This window comes from Phycodurus eques, chromosome 21 (assembly GCF_024500275.1).
Source record: "Phycodurus eques isolate BA_2022a chromosome 21, UOR_Pequ_1.1, whole genome shotgun sequence".
Classification (NCBI taxonomy): Eukaryota; Metazoa; Chordata; class Actinopteri; order Syngnathiformes; family Syngnathidae; genus Phycodurus; species Phycodurus eques.
In genome coordinates, this window is record NC_084545.1 from 799,625 (window position 1) to 817,815 (window position 18,191).

At 46.8% G+C, this 18,191-nt stretch overlaps 1 protein-coding gene across 1 annotated transcript; it reads left to right on the plus strand.

The window, feature by feature from the left end:
• The first annotated feature begins 279 nt into the window (after positions 1–279).
• map3k15 (mitogen-activated protein kinase kinase kinase 15) lies at positions 280–16,982 on the plus strand. The gene is made up of 29 exons (XM_061665834.1): positions 280–610; positions 1,479–1,618; positions 1,735–1,758; positions 3,005–3,198; positions 3,334–3,502; positions 3,574–3,680; positions 3,766–3,936; positions 4,019–4,131; positions 4,215–4,374; positions 4,482–4,632; positions 4,718–4,825; positions 4,907–4,956; positions 5,177–5,272; positions 5,344–5,431; positions 5,643–5,776; positions 6,966–7,093; positions 7,267–7,397; positions 7,458–7,563; positions 8,489–8,646; positions 9,591–9,774; positions 10,043–10,217; positions 12,883–13,060; positions 13,425–13,610; positions 14,794–14,899; positions 15,244–15,499; positions 15,948–16,060; positions 16,135–16,241; positions 16,415–16,491; positions 16,571–16,982. The coding sequence occupies exons 1-29, from the start codon at positions 280–282 to the stop codon at positions 16,662–16,664; spliced, it is 4,035 nt and encodes a 1,344-aa protein (XP_061521818.1). The 3' UTR covers positions 16,665–16,982.
• The last annotated feature ends 1,209 nt before the right edge of the window (positions 16,983–18,191 follow it).

Sequence of the window (18,191 nt, forward strand, 5' to 3'; positions counted from 1 at the left end):
CGTGCGTGTGCGTGAGAGAGTGTAGGCCTCCTCCACTTGCACACACGCGCGTCTTCCACCTCCTCCTCCTCCTCCTCCTCGTCACCGGGGGATCTAGTCGGAACCGGTCCGGGGGTGAGCGGGCCCCTCGCTGCGAGATAATGGGCCACCGGTGGACTTAATGAGGCGGAGATGCGCGGGGACGAGCTCATACGCGCCAAAGGCGCGCGTCAGGTGAGGAGCCGCGGGTAGAAAGACGCAAGCCGAGGAGGAGGAGGAGGAGGAGGAGGCGGAGGCGGCATGGAGGCCGGCCAGAGCGCGCAGGCGGCGGACTGCATGGCGGGCGAGCACTCGGTCAGCGGCATGTGCGTGCAGCCGGACCGGGAGCGGGAGCGGGACCGAGACCGGGCCGAGCTGTCCAGCCCCAGCCCGCCGGCCAAGCAGCGCTCCCTGCGGGTGGTCTACGTGCTCAACGACGGGCTGAAGGCGGTGATGGCCAGCAGCCCGGAGTCCGGCGCGCTGCAGTGCCTCCAGCGGGCGTGCGACGCCGAGAGCGCCCTGCTCACCACCGTCACCTTCGGAAGGCTCGACTTCGGGGAGACCTCCGTGCTGGACAGCTTCTACGACGCGGGTGCGTGACACACTGCAATATACACCGCTCAAGTCAAGACTTGCAAAATGCAAGGGGGGGCAGGGGGGGGGGATGTTTATAGACTGTGGACAGTGAAAGTGGGGAAAGTGCTCAAGTACGACAGTACACAGTTCCTCTTTTGACACCTGCCACCGGAGCTGGGTGGAATATCTTGCTTCTCCAAGGCGGTTGCCATTGACGTGGCTCGCATTCCTGGAACTCTATTTAGTCGGAAGCGCGCTTTCTGACAACCGCTTCAGCAAAGCGCCCACGCATCCATCCATCCATCTTCCGCCAAAGCTTTATAATTGCCTATAGATGCCAGCAAATGAAGCTCCTCAACTCATATCATCATGGTTCCTTGGCACCGAGATGCCGTGTGATGATGCCAAAGCACTCATTTTGTCGAAATCATTTCCTCAAAATGCAAACAAATTTGCTCATGTGAAGCACATTGTGTATGAAATGCCCTATATAAATAAATGTGCCTCTCCTTGCTCCAAATGAAGCTCCTCACCTCACTTCGACATAGTTCCTTGGCACCAAGATGGCTTCAAAGCAATACTTGAGTATTGAGTACAAAAATGCAGCGACTAACGGAGGGCAGACTCCTCCCAAAATCGGCAAATATGTGAATTTGCAAATGCCAAACCACAAAAAAGATTTATTCAGGGCTTCACTTTACTTGGGCGCAGCGGTTGAGTTGTTAGCAATGCAAAGTTCTGTGTTTGACTCTTGACTTTCTTTGCGGCGCTTGCGTGACCTCTGGATTATTATTATGATTTTTTTACGGGGCTCTCACACAGTCCAGTGCTTGCAAAATCCGCGGCGGCTTAGGGAGAGTTGCAAACGTGTCTCGTCCGTGCAGACGTGGCGGTGGTGGACATGAGCGACGTCTTCCGCCAGCCGTCCTTGTTCTACCACCTGGGCGTGAGGGAGAGCTTCGACATGGCCAACAACGTCATCTTGTACCACGATACCGACCCCGACACGGCCCAGTCGCTCAAGGTGAGCCCGTTTGTCACAACTCAAGTCAGGTCGCTGTGTTCATGTTCGTTTCAAAATACTGTTGTGTGAAGAACGCTCAGCCTTGAAACTCACTCGTGTGTGCTTGGTGCTTTCAGGACATGGTCGCTCAGAAGAACACAGTAAGTGTCTGTCTGTGTGTGACAGTGCAAACACACTCACGTGCACGCGCGCACACACGCACACACACACACACACGCGCGCATTTCTTGTGCTATTTCTGGAGTCATATTTGCGTTCATGCTTTCGCTCTGTCCCAATCAGCCACCCACCCCACGTCTTCCGGAAATAGAATCCCACAAAATATTAGCAGCTGTTCTACCAAGGAAATCATTTTAATGTCTGAATGGTGTGTGTGTGTGTGTGTATGTGTGTGTGTGTTTCTGGAGAAGGCAGTTGGTCCGACAGGGTTAGGTTTCCCCTGGGTCCAGCTGCCTCCGGAGTACAGAGGCAATAAAGTAAGATACAGTGGAGTTGCAAAGCATGCTGGGAAGTTGTGCTCACTAACAGTGACGGAGGAGGAACGGGAGGTTACACTGGCCTTGTTGTGCAAATAACCCCCAAAAACACGCAACTCGCAAAAGTGAGCTTGCAATTTGTACTGTATACACTGCAGTATGCTGTGTACAGTACAGGTGCTCAAAGGTGCTATGAACAAAGCTTGTCAGCACACGGACAACCAGCCTAATCTAGTTCGTCTAACAAAGTCGAAACTGATTTGGTTCAGGTCAGTCAAGAATATAGCATGACAATTGCACCACTGTATGTGTTTGTGTCATAGTGGATCATTAACAAGACTATAATGGCCTAATCCTAATGTTATGCTTGAAGTTGTTCTCCCGGGTGATTGAAAAGTAACTCCCTATTTTCAAGTACTTGTCATTTATTTCGGAACTATCATTTTTCAAAGAAATGAACATGAGAAGAAAGTGTATTGCATGGAGTTTTATTTCAAATTGGTTATGGCCGCCAGTTTCTCAAGCCGCCTGGGAACCGCATGAGCTGATTTCACAAGGAACTCTTGTGGGACGGAAGACATCACTTCTCGTATTCGCCCTTCAAGTTCTTCCAAAGTCATTGCTTTGGTAGAATAGACGTGTTCCTTTAATTGTGGAACATACACAAAAAACATTTTGAAAAATATTACAACATTTGAATAAATTATAAGTATTTTAAAATAGGGAGTTACTTTTCCATCAGCCCGTATATGTTGAGCTTTTAACTGTGCGTGGGCCACCCACAAGCGTGTTCCAAAAGTGCCCCGGCGTCCACGTTTCATCCGTAGAAAGACGTTAGAGGATGCGACAAACGTGAAGGGACAAGTCTTGTCTTAGCTGTCCCTAATAGCCGCTCCCTGTGGGCCTACAGGCGTCCAGCGGCAACTACTACTTCATCCCCTACATCGTGACCCCCAACCATGAGTACACCTGCTGCGAGAGCGACGCCCAGCGCAGGGCCAGCGAGTACATGCAGCCAAGTTGGGACAACCTCCTGGGACCTCTGTGCGTCCCCCTGATGGACCGCTTCACCAGCCTACTGAAGGATATCCACGTCACATCCTGGTCAGACATCAACTGAGACGCTCGAAAACCGATGTCGCTGCTCGTTAGACAAGTGGTTTTCTGCTAACTCCTGCATTGGATCTCGGATGCTGATGGTTCTAAGTGCCCACTACACCTCGTGTGTCCTATCTCCAGCGCCTCCTTTAAGGACACCTTGCTCAATGACATCCGGAAGGCCAGGGAGAAGTATCAGGGCGAGGAGCTGGCCAAGGAGCTCTCCCGCATCAAGCTCCGCATCGACAACACCGAGGTCCTTACGCAAGACATTGTCATGAACTTGCTCTTCTCCTACAGGGACATCCAGGTGGGCTTGTCTCCCAAGAACCATTCCAAAAATCAGGCTTGAGTCATGCGTCACATTTTTTGGCTCACCAGGACTACGACGCCATGGTGAAACTGGTGCAGACCTTGGAGATGCTGCCTACTTGTGACCTGGCAACGCAGCCCATGATCCAGTTCCACTATGCCTTCGCACTGAACAGGTAACAGGGGCGGGAATGCATTCCAATCCGTTGTTACTGTACTTAAGTCGATTTGTCAGGTAGTCCCAAGTCCCGTTGTTTGCAGGAGGAACAGTCCTGGTGACAGGGAGCAGGCGCTACGTGTGATGCTGCACGTCCTGCAGTCCTGCGAACACCCCGCGCCCGACATGTTCTGCCTGTGCGGACGAATTTACAAGGACATCTTCCTGGACTCGGACTGCAAGGACACCAAGAACAGGGACAACGCTATACAGTGGTAAGAACATACTTCCAGACTTAACAACACGGTGAATCCATTCGTGATATCTGTTAAAGTCAAGGCCAAACGACTGTTGCAGGTATCGGAAAGGTTTTGAGCTGCAGCCAACCCTCTACTCGGGCATCAACCTGGCTGTTCTCCTCATAGTTGCTGGCCAACAGTTCGAGAGCTCCATGGAACTGAGGAAAATTGGTAAGAGGATCCCACCAAGCTGTCAACAGCACCAAGTTCTGATTGTTTCTCCACTGACTCCTCATCAAGGGACTTATTTTCAGGTGTTAGGTTGAATAGTCTGTTGGGACGCAAAGGTTCCCTTGAGAAAATGAACAACTACTGGGACGTGGGCCAGTTCTTCACCGTTAGCATGTTGGCTAACGACATTCCGAAAGCCACCCAGGCTGCTGAGAAGCTCTTTAAGCTGAAGCCGCCTCTCTGGTAAGATCCTCACAAAAAACATTCCAAAACTCGATGGTGACGACTTAAAGTTGTAGTTCACCGGTGGTTTATGGTTTGGGTCGTTCTATTGCTGTCCCTCTTCACAGGTACCTGCGTTCTGTTGTGCAGAACCTTCAACTGATCCAGAGGTTTAAAAAGCAGTCGGTGGAACATTCCCCACAGCGGGACAGACTCAACTTCTGGATGGACATCATTGTGGAGGCCACGCAGGGAACCACCAACCGACTCCGCTTTCCCGTATAGACACCAGTTGGATGTGCCAACTAGACCCGATATCCCAGGACTCCTCGCCGACATGTCCCAGTGTCATTTCTTGTTCCAGGTGCTGATTCTGGAGCCCACCAAAGTGTACCAGCCCTCGTATGTGTCCATCAACAACGAGGCAGAAGAGAAGAACGTCTCCATCTGGCACGTGTCTCCCGCTGAAACGGTCAGTGACATCTTTCCAAGACTGAAACGGCAACCTTCCTCATTCTCCTTGGTGAACAGCCGTTGCATTCGTGTGTTGCAGAAAGGCATACACGAGTGGAACTTCACCGCCATGTCCATCAAAGGCATCAGGTGCATTTGAGAGCACAGTCCAAATACGTTTGAAGTCATAGTTACTAATAGCTTAATGCTAACATATGCGAAATGCCATACATGGGCGTACCTCGTGCTAGCCTGTATACAGTAAAAACCCATAAAAAAACGGTTGCTTAAAAATCTGTGATAAAGTGAGGGTGCAGACGATGAACCGTGATATAGCGGGGGTTCACCGTAAATCATTTTACGTCTACAGCATCAGCAAGTTTGACGAGCGTTGCTGCTTCCTTTATGTCCACGACAACTCTGACGACTTCCAGATTTATTTCTCCACCGAGGAGCAGTGCGCTCGGTAAGGAAGCGCACCTCCATTTTGTGTGCTTGTGAGGCTGCGCATTAATGTGTGAATCAACCTCCAATCAGATTCTGCTCCATGGTGAAGGAGATGATTTCGGACGGTACCGGCAACGCTGTGGAGTTGGAAGGCGAAGGAGACGGCGACACCCTCGAGGTACAGTGGTACCTTGACTTTGTACGATTACCTCAACTTACAGGTTTTTCAAGTTACAAGCTGAGTGAAATAAAATGGAGCAATCCAGGTACTGTAATGCCCTCGCACGTGGGCAAGGAAAGCCACAGTTGCGGATGCACTTTCAGTTCTCTATCGAAGAGGACAAAGAGTACAAGCTGACTTCTGTGTGACAATGTTTGCGATGCTGCAGTACGAGTATGACACGGATGAGACGGGCGACCGGGTGGTGCTGGGACGGGGCACCTACGGGGTGGTGTACGCCGGGAGGGACGTCAGCAACCAGGTCCGAATCGCCATCAAGGAGATCCCGGAGAGAGACAGCAGGTGAGTGATGTCCCCGGCGGTTGGGCCAAGTAACAACTCATGATAGTCAGGTTGTGTCCAGCAATTATTTGTGCTATCGTCGCAAGGACAGATTTCTTTGACTGTATTGACCTTGGTGGAATAGAGTCTTTGAAGGTGGACTAATATGTTCGACCTGCCTTGGGGAAGTTTTTGAAGCACTTACGGTAAATAGTGTGGGTCATGTCGACTACCCGGGTTCCATCTCTGTTCTCAACTGGCTAGCTGAAATTCTGGTATGAGCTTGGAGGGTCTGCAATTAAAGGGTCATTAGCCGTAGTACTAGCCATGTTTCCGCCTCTCCTCAGTTCCACTATCCTCATGCAGTAGAACTAGAATTAGTGGAACCCCTACTTTTGCTCCCTCTGGTCAGATCTCTGTCACTGGAAAAAGTAGTCACATGACACGCAGCTGGAGAAGGCTTGCGGAAGAAATGTATCTTCAGTCTAGGCTTACGTTTCTTGGAACTAACTTAAAATAGGGTTAGTGTAAATTAAATTAATAACAATAATATTAGTTATATTACGTCCAGTAGCACTGTGAGCTCATACGTCAACATTCTGCCATTTCAAAGGCGACACAGGTTCGTGTCTTCGCATATCGCAGTTTTCGAGTTCTATATTGTATCGTCGTGCTCGTTTGATGCTGGGATAGATAGCACTTCTGTAGAGCTGATGTTAGCTAGCAGGCTAGCCATTATGTTGTGGTGAATTAGTCAAACACAACCCAACCAATTATTTGTACATAAACCCGATCATGGAGGTTTGGTTCCCAGTCTGTCACTTTCTAAGTGGCCACTACGCGACCAGGCAGACTATTTACGACATCTACTTGTCTTATCTTCCTCATCCACAGGTTCCAGTGGGTGAATTTCGATTTTCTTCAGGAAATTGAAAAAAAACAAATAAAAAAAACTTTGAGGTGTGTGTGTGTGTGTGTGTATGTATATATATATATATATATATATATATATATATATAATACTATGTAGTATTTGGCATCATTTCAGCTCAGGGCAGCTCTAGTCAATCATTTTTCTGCCACCCGGAAGTACCCTGGCACCTTTTTTTTTCTTTACAAACATGACGAAAAGTCAATAACCTTAGAAACCATGTTGATTATGCTCAGTAAACATAAATAAACACTGTTCCTCTCTGTCTTTGTCAATCAGGTACTCGCAGCCCCTTCATGAAGAGATCGCCCTGCACAAGTACCTCAAGCACAGGAACATCGTCCAGTATTTGGGCTCCGTTTCAGAGAACGGATACATTAAGATCTTCATGGAGCAAGTCCCTGGAGGTTTGTACGTGTGTTGTGGTTGTAGTTTGCGGTAGTATCGAACTGTTGTATTCATTGCGCAGGTGTCTCTAAGACCAGCGGCACAGACGGTTACGTGGCAGACTTGTTGCATTTTGAAGAAATTACAGGGGTACCTTGACTTAGTGTACTCTGCCCTCTCGTCCTTTTTCCAGGGAGCTTGTCGGCATTGCTGCGCTCGAAATGGGGTCCTCTGAAGGAGGCCACCATCATCTTCTACACCCGACAGATCCTGGAGGGGCTGCGTTACCTGCACGAGAATCAGATCGTTCACCGAGACATAAAGGTCTGACGAAGAGAAGTCAATAGTTGGTACCTTTACTAAATGCTTATGTTTCTTCGTCAGGGTGACAACGTGCTGGTCAACACCTACAGCGGCGTTCTGAAGATTTCAGACTTTGGTACCTCCAAGCGGCTGGCAGGAGTCAACCCCTGCACCGAGACCTTCACGGGTAATTTGTACTTTGGGGTAATGTGGACTACAGTGACCATAAGTGGTTTCAAGACCAGAGGTGGTAAAAGTACTCAGACTCTGTACTTGAAGGGGTAGTTTGCAGTTTTAAAACGTCTCCAAGATTTGAATGTAGTTTTATGATTACAGTCCGCGGTAACTATTCAGTTTTGAAGTTGAGCCTCGTAATGAACTTTGACATCACGTAAGCTCACATCATTTTCATAGTGTACGTATACACTGCAACCTGCAGTCGTGGTATTTGATTGACAGTTGAGCGGGGCGTGGTTTCAGCACACACACACATTCAAGAGTGGGGAGAACAGATTTTTCACGATTTGGAAGCCTCATTTTATAAATGTGGCGATTTGTTTTTAGTCTTTCAAATTTGGCAGGCTTGTTAACAACACTCCTCTGTAGTGCGTCAAAATTATTTTTGCTTTAAAGGGTCTTTAAGTCCAGTCATAACGTGTTTGTACTTGGTCAGTTCACACCACTATTCAAGAGTTGATTGAAGTTAAAGAAAAAGTCACATTCTATTTGTATCCATATGAGACTGCCCGCAAAATGTCCTTAGTTGCTCTCTATGGAAACGGTTCAACGTGGCATGCCAAGGTGGTATGCGCGCAGACGCATGTACACACATTCGTGGACCATCTGGCCTTCTCCATTGGTCAGAGAGCTGTGTGCAATTAGATTAGCTAATCAAGCACAGGCAGAACGGTGTTTAGCTTTCATTAGTAGGTGTATCTGTGTGTGTGTCCTTATCTCCTTCTTCTCACTTTTATTGTCCCTGCTGTCATCGCTCAACTGTTAACGTCACTAAGTAGGGCAAATTCCACATCTGCCGCATAATCTTTTTTTTTGTTTTCTCTCAACAAAAACCTTATGTTTCACTAGTTTAACCAATCAATGTCTGCGTGCAGGCACTCTGCAGTACATGGCTCCCGAAATCATTGACAAGGGTCCTCGGGGGTACGGAGCCCCAGCCGACATCTGGTCTCTGGGATGCACCATCATCGAAATGGCCACCGGGAAACCTCCTTTCCACGAGCTGGGCGAGCCGCAAGCCGCCATGTTTAAGGTTGGTGACGGGTTTCACCTCCGTCGGGGTTATAAAAAGACGACAGCGGGCCTCCAAAATTAGCGGGGATAGCGACGGGGCCGGCCCGCGGCGAGAAAACATCCACGAATAACTGACGCTCATTATAATTGCCATTATTGTATTTATTTATTTATTTTTTACAAATCAATCAATGGGGGTTAGGGTAAAAAAAAAAGGTGAATAAGAAGGAGCTTCCATGAAAACTGGGGGTTAGCTTCCCTAAAAAAAATAAAATAATAAAATATTTAATTTTTTTTTATTTTAAAAAAAAATCTAAACAAAAAAATCTGTGAATATGTGAATTTGCAAATGCCACACCGCAAATATGCAGGGGGTCCACTGTTTATCAAATATGCAGGGGGTCCACTGTATATCATTTTCTAAAAATATGGTTTTACTCCTCCCACACGCTGTGAGTACGTTGAAATGTATTAAAACACTCTTAAACTTATTAAAACACTCTTTTAAAAGTATTCCTTAGCGCCTGTTCTCATTCTCTCGCTGTCAAGAAAAGCGAGACTAACATATAACATCACTTCAAGGAAAGGAAAAAAAGACTCCCTCGCACAGTTCCCCAAATAAGTGTCCTTGCTTCCAACTCACACATAAAACAAAAGAGAATTGAACACTGTATAGTTAAACACCGAAATGCTCAAACAAACCATATAATAACGGAAGTCTGCTAGCGTAAGGCTAACGTACTATGCAAAATGCCATAGAAGGGCTAGGGGAACTTAGCATAAATGTTACTGTCGTTATAAACCTTCAAACAACGAGAGCAAACAATGCCCACAGGAACACTGAAGGTGCACAACTCTAAATTCAGACTTGACTGCATACTTTAAAACCCATAAAAAACGATCGCCTAAACATCCGTGGTGTAGCGAGGCTGCGAAAGATGAACCGCAAAATATGTGCCACAGGTGGGCATGTTTAAGATCCATCCAGAGATCCCCGAGTCTTTGTCGCTGGAGGCCAAGTCGTTCATCCTGCGCTGCTTCGAGCCCGACCCTCACAAGCGAGCCCTGGCCTCCGACCTCTTGAGGGACATGTTCGTGCGACACAACACCAAGGGCAAGAAGAGCAAGATCGCATTCAAGCCGTCAGGTTCGGCCCAGCTTCCATTTGTACACAATGTTTCTACACGCCAAGAATCACTTCATTAAATGTTCTGTCCAGTACAGTTCAGTTGTATTTAACTTTGAAGTACAATGCATTGGCATTCAATCTTTTGGAACTGTTTATTGTCAAATTTCGACTGTAGACTATGTAGTCATCGCCTCCTTGGTGGAGGTCAATACTGTATGCAGCTAAATGAGCAACTTTCAAACATTTAAAACAAAGTAAATGGCACATTTTTTTCTGCGTTTCTCAGACTACATCCACGTTTCGCTGCCGGTGCAGCTGCAGTGCGAGGCCGCGGGGAGCAGCAGCAGTGAGCACGGCTCCATGAGTCCCGACTGCGACTCCAAACACGATGTCTTCTTCCAGAAAAAGAAAAGCTCCGGCTCGGAGAACATGCTCAAGCCGCCCAACTCCAACTACCTGAGGTGACCCTTCGATACACGCACGCGGGTACTGCAACGTACTGAAGCAGTCGCTCCCCAAACGCTGTTGTGAGAATGATCCAATTTCAGTTCATTAGCACAAAATATTTGGTTTACAACAAATAATGAACGTGTTCATCAGGACCGAGCCATGAGTAACTGACGTCCCCCTAAAAGATTTATTATTGCCCATACATGCTCAAAGATGGTGGCAAAGCAATACTTTTGTCTAAATGTACTGTAACTACTCAACTCACTTCAACATACAACCCCAATTCCAATGAAGTTTGGACGTTGTGTTAAACATAAATAAAAACAGAATACAATGATTTGCAACTCGTGTTCAACCGATATTCAATTGAATACACTACAAAGACAAGATATTTCATGTTCAAACGGATAAACTTGGATTGTTTTTAGCAAATAATCATTAACTTAAAATGTTATGGCTGCAACACGTTCCAAAAAAAAGCTGGGACAGGGTCATGTTTACCACTGTGTTACATCACCTTTTCTTTGAACAACATTCAATAAACGTTTGGGAACTGAGGACACCTAATTGTTGAAGCTTCGTAGATGGAATTCTTTCCCATTCTTGCTCGATGTACAGCTTCAGCTGCTCAACAGTCCGGGGTCTCCGTTGTCGTATTTTACGCTTCATAATGCGCCACACATTTTCAATGGGAGACAGGTCTCTAGTATCCACACTCTTTTACTACGAACCCATGCTGTTGTAACACATGCAGAATGTGGTTTGGCATTGTCTTGCTGAAATAAACAGGGGCGTTCGTGAAAAAGACGTTGCTTGGATGGCAGCATATATGTTTCTCCAACACCTGTATGTACCTTTCAGCATTAATGGTGCCTTCACAGATGTGTACGTTACCCATGCCATTGGCACTAACACACCCCCATACCGTCACAGATGCTGGCTTTTGAACTTTGCGTCCATAACATGATCGAAAAGATGGTTCTTTTCCTCTTTGGCCCGGAGGACACGATCTCCACAATTTCCAAAAACAATTTGAAATGCGGACTCGTCGGACAACAGAACACTTTTCCACTTTGCATCGGTCCATCTTAGAAGAGCTCGGGCCCAGAGAAGCCGGCGGCGTTTCTGGGTGTTGTTGGTAAATGGCTTTTGCTTTGCATAGTAGAGTTTCAAGTTGCACTTACGGATGTAGCGCCGAACTGTATTTACTGACATTGGTTAACTGAAGTGTTCCTGAGCCCATGCGGTGATATCCTTTCCACATTGATGTCGGTTTTTGATGCAGTGCCGCCTGAGGGATCGAAGGTCACGAGCATTCAATGTCGGTTTTCGGCCTCGCCGCTTACATGCAGTGATTTCTCCAGATTCTCTGAACCTTTTGATGTTGAAGTCCCTAAATTCCTTGCAATTGTACGTTGAGGAACATTGTCCTGAAACTGTTCGAACATTTTCTCACGCACTTGTTCACAAAGAGGTGAGGCTCGCCCCATCTTTGCTTGTGAATGACTGAGCAATTCAGGGAAGCTCCTTTTCTACCCAATCATGGCCCCCACCTGTTCCCAATGAGCCTGTTCACCTGTGGGATGTTCCAAACAGGTGTTTGATGAGCATTCCTCAACTTTCGCAGTCTTTTTTGCCTCCTGTCCCAGCTTCTTCTCATCAAATTCTAAGTTCATGATTATTTGCTAAAAACAATCACGTTTATCAGTTTGAACATGAAATATCTTGTCTTTGTAGTGTAGTCAATTAAATATAGGTCGAACATGATTTGCAAATCATTGCAATCTGTTTTTATTTATGTTTAACACAACGTCCCGACTTCATTGGAATTGGGGTTGTAGTTTTATGCCACACAATGTCACCAAAGCACAAGTTTTTTTTAAAACAAATGAAAGCACTCAACTCACTTCAAAATAGTACCTTAAAACCAAGATGCCACACGATGGTTCCAAAGTACTACTTTTGTCTCAATTAAACTTCTCAACTGACTTCATTGGCACCGAGCTGCCACACAACTTTTTTTCTCAATGGACTTACTTAACTCACTTCAACATAGAACCTTGGCACCAAGATGCCACCAAAGTGTTCTACTTTTGTCTAAATGAAGCTCCTCTACTCACTTCAACACAGTTCCTTGACACCAAGATCCCACACGCTGTCCAAGATGTCCTCGCTACTGTATATTGGGGATTGTTACTTATCTGGATCTGGAACATATCCCCCATTATAAACTGGGGTTTACTATATATACTCTTTGTCTTTTCTTTTCTTTTTTTTTTTGGGGAGGCATTTTTGTTGACCGCAGTGCTTTTTTCAAAAGATTTTTCAGAAGTCAAATATGTGCCTTGGCTCTTAATATTACCAAGCTGTGACTAAATGTGTGCGCGTGTGGCAGGTGGCCTGATTGTGGTCCCAGCATGCACCTCAGCCTTTTACAACGCTGATATAATGAAGCCTGCTAACTTTATGAGCTGCTGCTGATGGCTGAGCACACACACTCACATGCGCATGTGTGTGTGTTGATTTTTCGGGCACACACGGTAGCCAGGAGAGGCTTGTATCCGCAAACGTCGTAAAAAAACAAAACAAAAAACCCAACCCGTGCCGAGGTGACCGTGTGTGTGTGTGTGTGTGTGTGTGTGTGTGTGTGTGTGTGCGTGTGCGCGTGTGCGGCAGCGTTCCAGACGAAGGTTCGGTGTCGGAGGATCGCGGCGGCGCACCCCCCTCGCCCGAGGACCGGGACGGCGGCCTCTTCCTGCTCAAGAAGGACAGCGAGAGGCGAGCCATTTTGTTCAAGGTCCTCAACGAGGACCAGGAGAAGGTCATCTCCAACCTGAAGGAGAACTACATCCAGGTGCGCGTGTGCAAACGCCATCATCAAGGACGAGATCAGGCGTGTCCAAACTCAACCAAATCCGCGGCCCGCCGGCCAGCATTTAGCAGCCTGCAGCATACAGTATTTCCGTTCTAATTCCTCGCATCCTTGTTTTCCACAATGCACACATCATGCGGTAAGACGTGCGACAGAATTCAAGTAGTTTGTGCCGCTTTCTGCTCCGTTTCAAGGTCAGCTTTGGACAGATTGCCCTAGTTTTGGTTCTGAACGGTCCTAGCTTGAATGGATGGATGGAAAAGAAACTGCTCTTTTACTTTTCTGTACTGCGTTTTCCTGTCTCTTTTTTTTTTGGTTTTTTTTTTTGCCGGCGTCCACACTTCAGGGCAGCGAGGAGCTTCAGCTGTCTGTGGAGCACATCAAGCAGATCATCTGCATCCTGCGAGACTTCATCCACTCCCCGGAGAGGCGCGTCATGGCGGCCACCATCTCCAAGCTCAAGCTGGACCTGGACTTTGACTCCACCTCCATCAACCAGATCCAGCTCGTGCTCTTTGGCTTCCAGGACTCGGTGAGTCCGGCCTTGTCGGCCACTGTGGCGCAGGAGATCGGCGTAAACATCAAGCGTGACTCTATGCCAGCCATTTGTGCCCACCTCGCTTCCCTTTTTTTTTTTTTTTAGCCATTGCAAATGTAAGTTCCCAAATGTAGGGATTTCCATCATTTCCAACTTCAGCTCTTCAAATATCCATCCACCCATCCATCCATTTTCTGAGCCGCTTATCCTCACAGGGGTCGCAGGAGTGCTGGAGCCCATCCCACCTATCATCGGGCAGTAGGCGGGGTACACCCTGAACTGGTTGCCAGCCAATGGCAGGGCACATAGAAACAAACAACCATTCCCACTCACATTCACACCTACGGGCAATTGAGAGTCTTCAATGAACCTACCGTGCGTGCTTTTTGGGATGTGGGAGGAAACCAGAGTGCCCGGAGAAAACCCACGCAGGCACGGGGGAGAACATGCAAACTCCACACAGGCGGGACCGGGGATTGAACCCGGGTCCTCAGAACTGTGAGGCAGACGCTCTAACCAGTCGGTCACCGTGCCGCCCTCTTCAGATAATATCAGTATCAATGTTTTGGTTCTACCATGGCTACTTCGGTCCAACTGAAACAGATGAAAATGTGTGTCACATTTTCATTTTTTTGCATTGTCTAAAAGATTACTTCATTCATGAATTTTGGGACAAGTGAGTTCTTAGTTTCTGAAAAAGGCTTACTGCACAAAGTAATGATGCAATTTGGATTTTAAGAGAACTCTCAGCTGGCTGTATAAAAATGATCAACATAAGTTCAAAAAAGGGGGTTTTGAGAGGATAAAAATGTCATCTTTTTGGTTGTTTTGCAACCTAAGAATTAACATTTGTGGATATTTTATCCTGGTATTAGTTAAAAACATTAAGCAGTCAAAGAAGCAAAAATATTGCAACCATGTCCGACAAAAGGGTCGTAAAAGGCTTGACTGGATGTGGACTGGCGGACTGCACCAGTCAGATCCCACGCTAAAAAAAGCCAATTTCACCATGGTAAGAAATATGCTGTAAAATTATGTCTCCAATTGTAGGTCCTTGGCTTGTTTTGACAGACACATTCCACAGATATTATCGTATTAAGAAACCTGGGAACTGTTTTAAATGGTGATGAGCAATCCATGTATGCTTTTTAAAATCATGTTTCTTTGCTTGTGTCAGGTGAACAAGGTCCTGAGGAATCATCACATCAAACCTCACTGGATGTTCGCCATGGACAACATCATCCGCAGGGCTGTGCAGGCCGCCATCACCATCCTCATTCCAGGTGGGACCAGCTTCTACTGACACCTACTGGACATGTGGAAGATTGCAGTTCAGCTTGACAATGATTCCAAACCACAAAAGAGAAACGATCCAATTTCACTTAACTGGTCACAAAAAATGATTATTTCTCATTGTTCATCTATCTATCTCTGCCAGTGACGTATAGTGACAGGCAGAACAGTTCACTTTGAATTTTGAATCACTGCCGAAGAACACTTTTAGTTGTATTTAACTTTTTAGTTTTTGTTTGGTGCTGTGACATGAGATTCTGCTAATGTGGGATATGTGCCTCGGCTCAATAAAGGTAGTTCTAATATAAGACCCCACCCCCTGCCTTCCTCCCAGAGCTGCAGACGCACTTCGGGCCGGCGTCGGAGTGCGAGGGCGCCGAGAAGGAGGACGAGGTGGACGAGGAGGAGGCCGAGTTCGGTCCCGTCTTGGCGCCGGCCGCCGCCGCCGCCGACGAGGCCGGGACGGCCGCCGACGCCGCGCTGCACTCGGCCGTCGCCGCGCTGCACCCGGCGCACGCCCACGAGCACCAACGCTCGCACCAGCACCAGATGGGGGTGCAGTTGGGCCGCCTCAAGCAGGAGAACAGCAGGTTCGCGATGCGCACGACACTTTGGGGAAGTCACGAGAAGCAGCGCAGACATATTTATTGGACAGCAGCTGACTGATGACAACTGTTTCTAAAGCAGAAGTTATCAGGTCCGCGAGCCGTAGCTTGGTGGTCCGTGAAATAATTTGGACTTCAAGGCATATATATTTTGAGAACAAAGTCCCATTTTCGAGAAAAGGCATGTTACTCCACAAATAAAGCAACGTTTTCTTTTTAAACAAAAGGCCTTTCATCTTTTTACGCCATATAGCCCGAGTCAAAATTCATTTTTACTTTTGTACTTGAGTACATTAAAGTCTAAACTTTTTTACTCGTCATGTCCAATGGCAAAACATGTCATCGTCGTGTGAGATCAAAACGGTTTTGACGTCACCTCATGTGATGTGTGATGACCTAATTATTGCCTTCCCTTTCTGGCGCCCCCTGGCAGGCTGCTGGAGGAACTGCTGCACAAGGAGCGAGAGTACCAGCAGGTGCTGAAGGCCACGCTACAGCAGCGCACGCAAGACCTGGACCTGGTCAGAGTCCGCCACAGACCTCCAGGTGAAAGCCGAGAAATACTTCGCTCGGCAGGTCCTCGAAGCTCTTCTCACGCCGCGTTTGTGAATTTTCTGCAGACTTTTCCCCTCCCTCCGTCTTCCACATTTCGGCGGACCACGAGCCGGACAAGCAGCTCACCGATTGGCTGAACGAGCAGGGGGCGGACCCGGACACCATCGATAAGGTGACTCGAATAGCAAAAATCCAAAAGGTTTATGTCACAAGGTTGCGGCAAAGCACAACACGAAGCTCAAATCACATCACATCATATCAATCAATCAATCAATCAATCAATCAATCAATCAATCAATCAATCAATCACGTCATATGTGTGTATGTTGCTGTCTGTGTTTCTAGTTTGCGCTTGAAGAATATACGTTGATTGACATCCTGAACGATGTCACCAAAGACGACCTGCGATGTCTCCACCTCAGGTAACAAAAGGTTTGCACACCCAAAACCGTTTTTTGCACTCTCTCCGTAAACTCCGCCTCCTTCTTCTCGCCTGCTCAGGGGCGGCGTCCTGTGCCGGATCTGGCGGGCCATCCAGCGGCACCGCGAGCGCGCGAGGCTGAGAGGAGACGAGCGTTCGGAGGACGAAGCGTGACGTACGCTCGCCGCGAAAACGACCAAACTGCCACCGTGCCTTTTTCGTTTTTGTTTTTTCTTTCCTGCTCGACTTGACCAAAGCGCTTTAGTGCAGGCACTACCAATAGCAATAATACTAGAATGCAATTTCCACAACTGATATATATTGAAACGAAACCTTTCTGCCTCTACGTCTTGCTCTTAATTACACTGCGTCTCTGCCAGTTGAGCTCAGTGCTGCCTGGCATGTTGTGGCCCGACATGGTACTACACCGCAGGTGGGCAACTGTAAATTCAATACTTCCCTGTATACTGAAGAAACTCGTAAAAAAAAAAAAAAAAAAAAAAAAAAAAAGGATTGCTTGACAATCTGTGGTGTCTTGGGGTGCCAACGATGCACTGTCATGTTTTCTTGGGAGCTATTACTTAAAAACTCAGCATAAAATGACAATGCGAGTCTTTCTGTTGTTAGCATTCACTGTTTTTATTTTAAATTTTGATGGAAGAGCTCTCCAACTGACAGTATATTTCTCTATTTTAAGGATTGTTGGTGAAGTAAAACGTGTTTACACAAAGATTATGACGTGTGCCTTCATAATTCACATCGATTTCAGGAGAATTCAGAGTTTAATGGCGAATTTATGCAACCGTGACGACACTGTACCGTAGGAAAAAAAAAAATCTGTTTTCCATCAGTCTTGAATGGTTTTTGCTAGCTTGTGGATCTCGGATCGATGTTACGGCAGTCACAAGCATTTCATTGTTCAACAGTACAATTGCTTTGTCTTTGTCTTACTTTTTGAAAACCCGAATTCTCTTTTCCAGCAAACTTTGTCCCCTGTTAGAGCATCCCAATGCGGTTTTATTTATAAATTGTTTGCCACCCATGACCAAACTAGTTATGATTTTGACTTTACTTGCAGATGACATCAGCTTCTAGAACATAGTTATGTAAAATTTCTCCCATGTTCTCGTTTGACTGCGTGCCTCTGTTGTTTCCTGTTTGCTTTGCAATAAACCTGGAAACGATGCGTGACGTGCACCTGGCTTCACCTTTTTGTGTATCTTTGGCAGAAGTGGCAAAAGCACTCACACTCGACTCTCTTCATTTGTGTTTCTTTTCTTCGCCGTGTCACCATCCGCTGAGGTTGAAAAAAGTGACAAGCCCATTTTGTCAAAATATGTACTAGAAAGTACAGATTCAACTTTCCAAAGTAGGGATTTGAAAGTCGAAATGTTGTCTGAAAAAAAGAAATACGGCGCATTTCCCGTCACGTGGGCGCTATTACAGCGGCGCTTCCGAGGTCCGAATAAGTGATTTAGATAAACGAGGTGGCGTTGTTTACGACGTAAGTGGCGCGGGCGACACCACAATACGTCAAAGTTTCCTCTGATAAATCAAGCGGGAGATTAAAGGGTAATATTTACCTGACATGCATGGAGTTAATGTGTACACTTGAGATAAACATGGAAGAATGTCTGCAGAAATTAGGGTTTATTTACCGCATATCTAACTGAAGTCACATTTGAAGCTCAAGCACTATTA

What these genes read in the sequence shown, in the direction of transcription:
- map3k15 (XM_061665834.1), top strand. Translation starts at nt 280, where the DNA reads ATGGAGGCCGGCCAGAGCGCGCAGGCGGCGGACTGCATGGCGGGCGAG. An exon ending in GATATCCACGTCACATCCTG is followed by an intron (nt 3,199 to 3,333) that starts GTCAGACATCAA and finishes TCCTATCTCCAG; the next exon opens with CGCCTCCTTTAAGGACACCT. An exon ending in CTCAAGCAGGAGAACAGCAG is followed by an intron (nt 15,500 to 15,947) that starts GTTCGCGATGCG and finishes GCCCCCTGGCAG; the next exon opens with GCTGCTGGAGGAACTGCTGC.